Below are 11,698 nucleotides of genomic sequence, written 5' to 3'. Positions count from 1 at the left end.
GCTCCTAACACAACTTCAAGTTCTAAATACACCATGCCGGTCCTTCAGGTGTCGGCAAACCCCAAACCAAATTACGGAGAAACTAATACATTTAGGCTTCAGACTGATGCTGTTATCCGGGTTAATAATAATGAAGGCGAGGGTTAGAATGAGCTTAAACTCCACTGTTGTGCTGACGCTAAGTGGCTTTGAATAAGAGCATCAGCTGAATGAAATGTAGCCTACAACGTTAAATGCAAATGCGGTACATCATTATAGTAATTAGCGCCTGCGCTTTGGCTAAAGCATCTTTGGTTAATGCTCCCTGATTTGATTTGGGAATTCCCAGCCAGGGCTAGAATAATCTCTTGACTATATGGCTTTCTTCTAAGGCTTATTATTGTTACCATTATGCTGTCTATATGCTCATGCTTTTAGCGCGAGGCAAAAAGGCCTTTCATCATTTTCACCTTGTTTGTTCAGATATACAGTTTTTCCACACCCTCCCAGATAGGTGACAATGTGGTTGACAGTGGCTTAGCATGTCGGCCCTGGTATAGCTTTAAATTACTTTGGCCCACAGCCACTTGCTGCGTAACCCGCAGCACAGTTCCCATGTATGTATGGGAGTGTGCTGTGGAGTAGAACTATATACTGTTGTTCATTTTTCAGAATGGAAAGTTATTGAAAGTTCTATATCGCTACCTTGGCTCCACACTGCCCATCACTGGGCTGGCCCACAGCAACAAGAAATACTGTGGAAACAATTTGCCTTTTCGACACCATCCATGCACGAAAGCGTGCGTGCGTGCGTGTGTGTTCTTTGAAGCTGTTTTGCATGATGCAGGACAAACTCAGAGGCCGATAGGAGCTGCTCAGGAAAGATCCCCGACTATATATATTATCACATGTTCGACTGTCAGGATAGAGATGGTTCTTTACACTGTAAAGTTTACAGTACTTGAAGTAATCTAGTTGGTAGACTGACTTTACTATTGGTAGACCTGCCTATAAAAGGATAGAAATGCTTTTTCGTTGCGTCCATGCACACACACGCACACACAGACACACGCATGCACACACGCACGCACACGCACAGACACACACACACACACACCATCTGCTCTCCCATCATACTCAGCAGTCTAAAGCCGATATACTGTATACACAAACATAATACTGTACTCATGAACATAATACTGTAGTAGTAATAATAATAATAATAATAATAATAATAATGAGAAATGACACTGCTCTTGTCTCCCTGTAGGTTGGTACCGAGGATTCATTCTCAAAAACCCAAATACCAAGGTGAGTGAAGCGTGACTGTGTGTGTGACTGTGTGTGTGTGTGTGTGTGTGTGTGTGTGTGTGTGTGTGTGTGTGTGTGTGTGTGAGACTGTGTGTGACATTGGAAAGACCTGGTGTTAATGGTGGTGCAGAGTGATTCCGAGAGAGAGAGAGAGAGGGCCGTCCGTTCATTCGCTATAACCTCGTTATGTTCCTGATTGGCTGCAGGGCATCTTCCCGTGCAGTTACATCCACCTGAAGAGCGCCCAAGTGAAGAACAAAGGGTGAGTCATGGACCCCGTGCATGTTGTTGTCGCTGTGAAATCACCATCATTTAACCCCGACAGGGTACAGATCGGCGCCATCTAGTGACGAGAGTGACGACACTATAGCGTCGACTACCCGCATTGTATAACAATAGGATGCGGAAGTGCTCGTTCTATCTCAATGGGATATAGTTCCAAATGTTTGGAACTGTAGCCCATTATAGCAAACCCGCTTTATGGCGAGATCAAAGCGTGTCGCGGCTCTCTTTCTTCTACGGCTCTGGTACGGATGTATAGCCAAAATGGCCCCTATGCGGGTGCATTTTGACCCATTCTGACCTGAGATCAGATTCATACGAGGTTTCCACTAGGACACACACTGGTCTGATGAACCCATTCTGACCTGAGATCAGATTCTAAAAATGTCAGTCGCTCTTCGATTTTTCAAAAAATAGCAGACCTACAAGCTCGTAGCGCGCCACTCGGTGGCGCGCTATGAGCTTGTAGATCTGCTATTTTTCAATAGCTAAAGCATAACATGATGCTGAACACCAAAATGGGTTCCCGGTCAGAATGAGTTAAGAGCCATTCACACCAAGCATTATATAGCGGTAACTAACTAACTACAACTATTGCCGTTCACAATGTTCTTTGTGAACGATCTCATTGCCCCAGGTCTGGGCCCTCTCAATTGTGGGGGAGGACTTCACGGCCCGAAATGGTGACGAGCCAACCACATTTGTCTGGAACCAGGCTATAACCAACCAGGGCCCAGGATGCAAATAATATGGGGCGGGACATTGCAGGGGAAAAACATCTAACACTGAGAGGGACGAGACTAATATCCACGCAGTGACATTAGTAGTATCGCTATACGTGAGGCTATAGTGAACACTGCCACAGTGCCATCCATTTGAGTTACAACGGACGGTATTGCTTTGAACAGCCTTTAACACCTACATTTATATACTCTGAGAGATACATATGAATATATTACTGTTTGTGTGCATATAGCTACAACGCATGTGGGTGCATGCAAGCATGCACTGTCTGCATACTGTACCCATGCAAAGTACACACGCAATACTCACACAGTCCTGTATATACTGTACATGATGCACACAGTGATGTCACACACACAATAAAGCATGCACGCAAGCGCACAAAAGCACTGACCACACACACACACACACACACACACACACTCTCTCTGTCGCTCTCTCACACACGTATGCGCGGACACACCCTCCCACCACATCCTCGCCGCCTGCCATTTCTCATGCAAAGTGCCTCGTGTTTGTCCTGTGCAGGTAGTTTTCATTTAGTTTTAGTCATAGTCTCGTGAATAGTTTTCATCTAGCTTTAGTCACAGTCTCGTGAATAGTTTTCATTTAGTTTTAGTCATAGTCTCGTGAATAGTTTTCATTTAGTTTTAGTCACAGTCTCGTGAATAGTTTTCATTTAGCTTTAGTCACAGTCTCGTGAATAGTTTTCATCTAGCTTTAGTCACAGTCTCGTGAATAGTTTTCATTTAGCTTTAGTCACAGTCTCGTGAATAGTTTTCATTTAGCTTTAGTCACAGTCTCGTGAATAGTTTTCATTTAGTTTTAGTCATAGTCTCGTGAATAGTTTTCATTTAGTTTTAGTCATAGTCTCGTGAATAGTTTTCATTTAGTTTTAGTCACAGTCTTGTGAATAGTTTTCATTTAGCTTTAGTCATAGTCTCGTGATGGCTGATTTTACACTCCCTTTTATAGTCTAGTTTGTATTTGTTGACGAAATTGTCAATGTATTTAGTCTTGGTTTTTATAGCCATCATAGCATAGTTTTCATTTAGTTTCCATTTAGTTTTCGTCAGTGAAAATATGGCAGTCGACGGAATAGGAATTCATTCGGCATGCCACTTGTGCCCTTTGTCTGCACGTGAATCGATGCTCTGTGTAGCACTATTTGCAGTGGTGTCTGCCGCACAGAGGCAACTGTTTGAATTGTGAGGCGGACGGAGGGCAGACGCAGCATGCGGCCCACCACCGGCTATGTTTCTACTCGACATAAATGAAACATGAACTGATGAATGAAAGATGAAAGGGGCCTGGTGGCAAAACGGAGACAGAGGGAGGAAGCTTCGTATAACTCGGAAATTATTCAGTACAGTCGGGGAGGAACAGACTTCTTGTGTGCGCACGCGGACACAGGTTTGTGCGTGTGCGGCGTGTGTGCGTGCCGTGCGTCCGTCTGTGCGTGCGTGCATGCCTGCCTGCCCGTGCACAACTGAGAGCAGTAGAAACATGGCCAGTGGCGAGCGCTTTAATTAAATTCTACACATTGTCACAGCCTGGCCTGGAGAGCCAACAACAACAACAACAACTGTCTGTCCAATTCAATTCACGCCACACACGTGCATTTTCTATTCACGTGTGCTCGTGTGTATGATGAGAGCCTAATGTCTAATGCTATTCCACAGCCCGGGGACCAGGGTACGTGCAGGAAGTGGTTTGGATCGTTGGTGGTATAGAAGGGTTCTCAAAGTGGGGCCCGTGGAACCCCAGTGGTCCCCAGCAACATGAGGAACAGCTTACACACTCACCTGAGGCTGATTCAAAAGAACATTTTTTCTGAAAATCCTATATTTCTATATCAGCGGTGCTCAACCTTTTTCACGTCAAGTACCCCCAGAATTATCTGTATTTTCCTGCGGAACCCCATCTGAAAATATGTCGTTCCAGGGACCCCCCCCCCCCCCCCCCCGCCCCCAGAAGCAAAGATTTGAGTTAAAAACGTTTTCACGATTTTTCAATAGCTAAAGTATAACATAATGCGTAAAACATCAAAAGGGGTTCCCATCCTGAAACGGTTAAATAAACCCCTCACCCCCCATCTTCAAGCTCACAACACGTCAGGGCCACACATGGATGCTCACCCTATAACCAACTGAACCCCTTGCTTGTAATAATGTAGCTCTGTGGATTAAAGCACTGGCGATCACCTGGTAAGACATGGAAATGGAAAACAATGAATACACAGCATACAGTAGCAACCATAGCAGCATTTCATGAACCCCCTATTACATACATATGACTGACACATGAGGCAAGGACTCACCAGACACGGCACTAATAGTAAGCCCCATAGACTTGGCTCTGCGAACTACATACAAAACATCCTTACACAGAATGCTGCTCACTAAGGAGAACCACATTTTGTATTCACCTTTTAGTTACACTCAGATTAACAATACACAAATAAACTCAATCAATAATAAGAGAAGAGAGAGAGAGAAAATAGCAGATCTACAAGCTCGCGACATGTTGAGAGCCTTTTAGATCAGCTATTTCCCGGGCGCAAACCCAGCACTCTTTAGCTAGTGGGGATGCGGTGTAACAACATGGCTTTCTAAACAAATTAGTTCAACGCAAAGCATTTACTACGGTGAAAGAAATGCAAATACCACTCGTTTCCTCCATGCCATGCCGGAAGGCAGCGTTCAGGAGACTTCGGGTGAAAAAAGCAATTCTCCTGAACGCTGCCTTCCGGCATTTACGAGTGGCATTTACATTTCTTTCACCGTAGTAAATGCTGCCTTTCGTGGTCTGGAAAGGGCAGTCGTTTTACAGACGGGTGATAGGGCAGGGGCTGAAGCCCCCTTTGATGTCTATGTGTGCACGACGTCCCTGCCACCCGGCCACATAGAGAAGGGAGGTGACAGACGTGTGTTTGATGAGCTGTGGGATTCCATCATACATCTGGTAAGCGTCACACGGGGGTGACATGACTTTGACTGCCTTTGCAGGATATCGCCAGTGAATTGAATTGAATTGAATGCGAGTGGCCAACCAGGGATTAGAGCAGTGGTTAAACATTGTCATGTCAAGGAGTCCCAAATTGATAGGTATTTTGTCTGTGGACCCCCACTAAAATTAAATTGGGCTTAAGTGTTTTCATTTAAGCTGTTCCTCACTTTTCTGGGGACGCCCTTAACCCCCTCAAGGACCCATGATCAGTTGCAGAGGTCAATTCTAATACGTGTGTGTGTGTGTGTGTGTGTGTGTGTGTGTGTGTGCGTGTGCGTGCGCGCGCTTCCAACCCACAGGCAGTTTGAGACGGTCATTCCGACTGAAGACTCTGTCATCACAGAGATGACCTCCACTCTGAGAGACTGGGGAGTCATGTGGAAACAACTCTATGTGGTAAACAACACAGTTAACACACACGCGCACGGGCACACTCAAACATGCAAAAGCACAGTGCGTTAATTCACAATGCATCAGTGTATCGGCTATCATTCTACACGGGGGCACACAGGCACATATTATCAGACCTCGCTTGAATATTAACTATAAGTGACAGAGTTTGAGTTTGTGTGCTAAAGGGAATTAATTTGGCTCCCGGTGCAGCAAACAGCCCGAAAAGCCATTCCACACACACTCATTAGTCAAATTGATTGTGTTTGTGGCCTATTAGGCTATATTCTGTAGTGCAGATTAGATCGTATATACTGATGAACGCCCGCCGATCAGAGAGCATAAATAAATTGGCGAGGAGAGAAGCAGCGGGACAGCGAGGATCATTTGCAGCAAATCCATTTTGTGAAGAGTCTTTTCTTCACAGCAGTGTGAGCTGTGGAGATCAGTGAGGCTGCGGGGGGAAATATTCCACAAGATGACAGACAGACGGACATGAAACGAACGTGGCGCATTTGCAATTCCCCTCCTCGCGTTAACGTTTGCCGTGTCTCTCTCAAAGGGGGGGGGGGTTATTTGTCACTCACTCGTGCAGGTACAAGTAGCGAAAATCACCGCAGCGTTGTCATTATATGCATGAGAATGAGTGAAATGGAAATAAACCCTGATCCTGATCCTAATCCTCTCCTCTCCTCTCCATATACCAGAAGAACGAGGGTGACCTGTTCCACCGGCTGTGGCATGTCATGAACGAGATCTTGGACCTACGGAGGCAGGTGCTGGTCGGACACCTCACTCACGATCGCATGAGGGACGTCAAACAGCACATCACCGCGCGACTGGACTGGGGCAACGAGTGAGTGTGTGCGTGTGCGTGTGCGTGTGTGTGTGTGTGTGTGTGTGTGTGTGTGTGTGTGTGTGTGTGAATGGTAAATGGTGCATTTAAATATCGCCTTTATCCAAGGCGCTTTACAGAGATTGTGCATCACATTCACACACACACATTCACACACCGATGACAGAGGAAACGATGCAGGGCACCAACCAGCACATCAAGAGCAATTTGGTTGTTCAGTGTCTTGCAATCTCAACACAAAGAGATTTTCCTTTTCCTATAGAGCCAAAAATACTGTTAAATTCAAGTCCTCGTCGAATGTGTTTTGTGTGCGCGCGACGAGCACGACTGCAGCAGTTTAACAGGAACTGCTTCCACTTGTCGCCTGGCTGTCAGACGGCCCACGCGTCCCTGCAGTACCTGCACCGGCTCGCCTTCTCTGACATCAAATTAATTACTAGGCATTTCAATGGTTCCCCCGTTTCTGAAAACGCCTCCGCAGGCAGCTTGCCAAAGCCTTCTGTATAAAACTCTGTGTCGTTTATGCCGGTTCATTATGTTGGATGTCAAAACAGTACTGACATTCGTTTGACATTACATAATCGGTTTATTTTTTTTTCTCTTCTCAGAATTGCAAAGCTTAGTGGCAGACTAAGAGGAGTAGCGTTGATGTGTTTTGATGAATATCAAATGTTAAAGGTTTCGTGACATTAATTTTCCATTTATTTATTTAATTCATTTTTTTATTTTAGGTTTTATGACCTCAATTTACACCCACACAACCCGAACGTTGAACATTCAGTGGATTTCCTTTGGCCTGGGGTTTTCTCTGTGTGTTCTGGATCCTTTTGAGCTGCAATGATAACAGGCAAAATCCCTCAACAGTGACATCTGCTGGCAAATCCTTAGGTCATATATGGGATTTGTGGACTCTTTCCTCACAGTCCACAGGCAAATCAGAGAAGGGGTTCTCGACGTTTTTGGCTGGGGACCCCCGGACATGCTTTGGCCATGTCTCCGCCTCTCTCTGCCTGCTTGTCTCTCTCTCTCTGCTTGATAGCTGATCATAGGAGGGACTAGCAGCCCCTCGAAAATAAAAGAAGGTACAATAGCTGATGTAGCTCGCAATGCGTTGCATCACATTGTCGGATGAAGAATACAGGGCTTAAGTGCTTAGTATACACAATGAGAAACTATGGTGGATTTCCAAGCTTCCAGTTTTTGGGCCGATCATATTACTGTTAGTCCCGTTTTCCAGTATTCTGTAACACGATGTGAATCTGTTCCATTTGAAAACCCTGCTTGACTCCTCTGCCGTATTCCTACATGTGCAAGGCCACATCACAGTAAACTGCAGTTGAGATACTGTAGCACTTGGTGGACAAAGGTCAGCAAAAACAGTAAATGATCGGATATTTATTTTGGTTTATCAAATCATCACACGCACGAACACACTCTACTATCTCTTCCCGCTTGCAGTGCGTTTTAGTGTCGGGCGTTCTCCCCCCTGCAGGCTCAGCTCAGCTCTCAAGCACATCTCCTTTGCTTCGAACAGACAATGGTCTCTGGACCGCCAGGGACGGACTTCATTCACACTTCATTCTGCGCCCCCTTAGCTCTCTCTCCGTCTCTCTCCATCTCCCTCTGATCCTCTGGATTTTTTCCCCCACTCACTTTTTTTTCTTGTGCGCTGCTGCTACTGACTTTCTCCTGGTGCCTCTCCACACACACAAGCAATAGCAATGAACACACGCTTCTGGCCATGGGACGCTTGACTGCCTCTGTCTGTCTCCGTTGATGCTGTGGAGACCACTGCAGTGTCGGCCCACTGACACCGCCCGTCCTTGGGTGTAGGAGAGGGAGAGAAGGACTAATGGGGAGGAGGAGGAGGAGGAGGAGGAGGAGGGAGGGAAGAGGTTGGCTGGATGACTGACATTGATTTTCTCACATACATCTTTTGTCTGTCTGTGTGTGTGTGTGTGTGTGTGTGTGTGTGTGCGTGTGTGCATGTGTGCTTGCGTGCGTGTTTGTGTTACAGGCACCTGTGTCTGGACCTTGTTCCGAGGAGAGAGTTCAGCATGGTGGACCCAGACGAGATCAGTGTCACTGAACTCTACAGACTGGTACGTCATTTTGTCTTAACGGCCCCGATAACTTTGGCTTAACGGTTCCCTTTTAAACGATTTTAAAATATCCATATACTTGGCAATGTTGTGCAGTGAAGTAAATCATTAATTTATATATGGGGAGAAAAAATAAACATTAAGTTGAAGTATATAAGAGATACAAGGTTTCTTTCCGACAGCCCGATAAAGGGCACTATAAGCCATTCATTCGGACTATTGCAAACTATTGATGGATCACTCTGCACTCGACTCACTTCAAGGGAAAAGGCTCTCAAGGACTCAAGGACAGCCTTGTATAAGAGTTCAGGAGTATCCTGCTGGGTGCAGATTCTGAAAATAAATAATCTGCACTCTCGGTAGTAGTCTTTTCCGAGTCTCGTTTAATCACTCTGCACTCAGCATTTGAGAGAACAGACGTGCTAGAAAGTGGGGGAACCCAACGGCCCCGAATGGAGACGACGCTATAGCCAAAAGTGTGTCAGCTTAGTGTGGAACTAGACCAGAGCAGTCCAAGAGACAGGCTGAATGAACTGAACAAACACATTGTACCTGCCGTGATAGTAGTGTTTTAAACTAATTCATACGTTTTATATAACCCACATGCATTATGTTATGAGACTTCAACTTTCAATGTCCGGGTATGTAATTTGTCCAGACTGATCTGTCTGGTGTCGGTATACAGTACAGTTTGTATTACAGAATGGCTGTTGGACCTTTTTATGATTTCATTCCTGTGAATTAATGCCCTATTTTGTTGTACAACGGTGTTGCACAAATGTAGCGATCTACCAGATCACAACGTGAGCTTGAGCTTGTTTGTGTGTGTGTGACCAGATTTGACCGAGAGCCTGCCATTGCGCAAATTCCAGCTTTTCACCAGAGGAGAAAAACATTTTTTTTCTTCCCAAAATTAGTTAATAGCACAGGCAGACTCTTCACATACTAGAGAATGTCTGAAATAAGTATCGGAGCTGAAATCGACATGTAAATACAATATATGTATTGTGTATGTTATACTGCAGCTATCGAAAAATTGCAGATCTACAAGCTCATAGCGTGGCACTGAGTGCCGCGCTATACGAGCTTGTATTCTTTCAGAGCGAACGTTTTTAACTCAAATCTTTGCTGATGAACAACATATTTTCAGATGTGGGTCGGCGGCCAATTACATATAATTCTGGGGGTCCTTGACATGAAATAGTTTTGAGAACCACTGAATAGAAACATATGTTTTTTTTTCAGAAAACTGTCATGATTTAGAAGGCATTTGTAGAATCTGGTGCGAGTCCTAAATGGGTTAATAATATGTGGTCAGATGGGTGGGCTGCGAACGCTTTCCAGGTTGAGAACCACTGAAACACACACACACACACACACACACACACACACACACACACACACACACACACCCCCGGTCATACAGGCCTATGTTCTTTCTCTCCCTCTTCATGATCCTTGTGGGTTGTTCGCCGAGCCTGTCGTCCCGCCCCCCTCCTCCCCCCATGCCCCTTCTGCTGTTACCATGACAACCAGATCTCTGGCCTGATACAGCAAGGAGGCGATCGTATTAGACGCTTGTGCGTGCACACACACACACACACACACACACACACCATGGCCTTAGGAGAAGAAAGGTATGAACATGCCATGATAACAATGTCGACAATAACACATAATTATGACAGTATATATATAGCATAGTGAGACAGGAAACACGCGCACAGTCGCACACACACACACACACACACACACACACACGCACACACACACACGTACACAGCTTCCAGCTGGAAATAGATTGCTAATTCTCCTCTGTGGTATGTTTGTTTGTGGAAACGACCTCTTTGTTTTCCACTCGTCGTGCGGCTTAATTGAAATTAGATGGAGCTTATCCATGTGTGTACGTTTTGTTGTAAGCTGTGTGTGTGCGTGTGTGTGTGTGTCCTTAGGAGAAGAAAGGTATGAACCAGCAGTGGGGATTCTGCCAACCCCCACTGCTGGCCTGCGGGCAGGTGTACATTACCAATGGCCTCCTCGCCTTCTTTTGTCTAACGCGATGTGACGTGTTGTGAACTTTGTTATTACCCTACTGTTTACCCATTTAAGACCTGAGGACGATTCTACAAATGCCTTCTAAATCGTTGTTTCTATAATAGTCAGTCCCTCAAAGATATATGTAATTGGCTGCCGACCCCATCTGACCCCCCCCCAGAAGCAAAGATTTGGGTTATAAAAACGTTTGCTGTGAAGAATATATATTCAAAGATTTGCGCCACATTTTACAGAAGCTTGTAGATCCTTTATACCTGCATGCCTGGTTCAAATACTATGAGTGCGCAGTGTGCACATCCAGACCCGAGACTCGCTCTCTTTTTTTGTCCTACGAGAAATACATACAGTATAGAGCAGAGCGTAAGGTCCCAACTTCTTTTAACTCTCTCTTCTTCCACTCTCCTTGGCTTACTTACGTACACCATGCCAGTCTCTTTGAAGTGGGCTTTTGGCCCCCCCCAAAAAAAAAGTCTTAAATTAGCTCTCCGGTTTATAGTCTCTTAGGCGCAAGCCCGGTCTTCGGTGCAGCAGAGGCGAGCCAGCTTTTTAAACCCCATTCAGGACGGGAGTGTTTTCAAGCATTGTTACACTTTAGCTATAGTGAAAAATGGAGTGGAGCGAGTGCGAGGCGGGGAGGGAAGGGAGAATGTGAGAGCGGGCCGGGTGTGTAGATACCGGAGCCCAGTGTTCATTGACACGCGGGCGGATCAGACGGATCGGACTGCTCGGGTCTGGCAGGGTCAAGATCAAAGAGACTCCTCAGCCGTTATCAATACAGAGGAACTTGCACGTGCGCTTCCGCGCGCACACACACACACACACACACACACACACACACACACACACACACACACACACACACACACATTTTATGACTATAGTTGTGAGGACATGAACATTTTAGGATGGCGATGTTGGACTGTAAATGCCATTTTTACCATTTCCTTTGCCAATATTATAAGTAACCCAA

The 11,698-nt window shown here is 45.6% G+C and overlaps 1 protein-coding gene across 1 annotated transcript in view; it reads left to right on the top strand.

Annotated features, from left to right (window-relative positions):
• The window catches only part of LOC308310606 (dedicator of cytokinesis protein 4-like), a gene marked incomplete at its 5' end in the record, with an annotated part of 197,731 nt that overhangs the window by 39,011 nt on the left and 147,022 nt on the right, over nucleotides 1-11,698 (top strand). Inside the window, 5 exon segments of the mRNA XM_080756990.1 lie at nucleotides 1,250-1,290; nucleotides 1,497-1,552; nucleotides 5,625-5,721; nucleotides 6,423-6,571; nucleotides 8,589-8,673. Of these exon segments, the coding sequence (XP_080613116.1) occupies nucleotides 1,250-1,290; nucleotides 1,497-1,552; nucleotides 5,625-5,721; nucleotides 6,423-6,571; nucleotides 8,589-8,673 (428 nt within the window).

Source organism: Protomyctophum bolini, assembly GCF_963924005.1.
Source record: "Protomyctophum bolini genome assembly, chromosome: 23".
NCBI classification, from domain to species: Eukaryota; Metazoa; Chordata; class Actinopteri; order Myctophiformes; family Myctophidae; genus Protomyctophum; species Protomyctophum bolini.
Note: the sequence above shows the minus strand (reverse complement) of the source record. Positions and strands in the feature narration are given on the sequence as shown.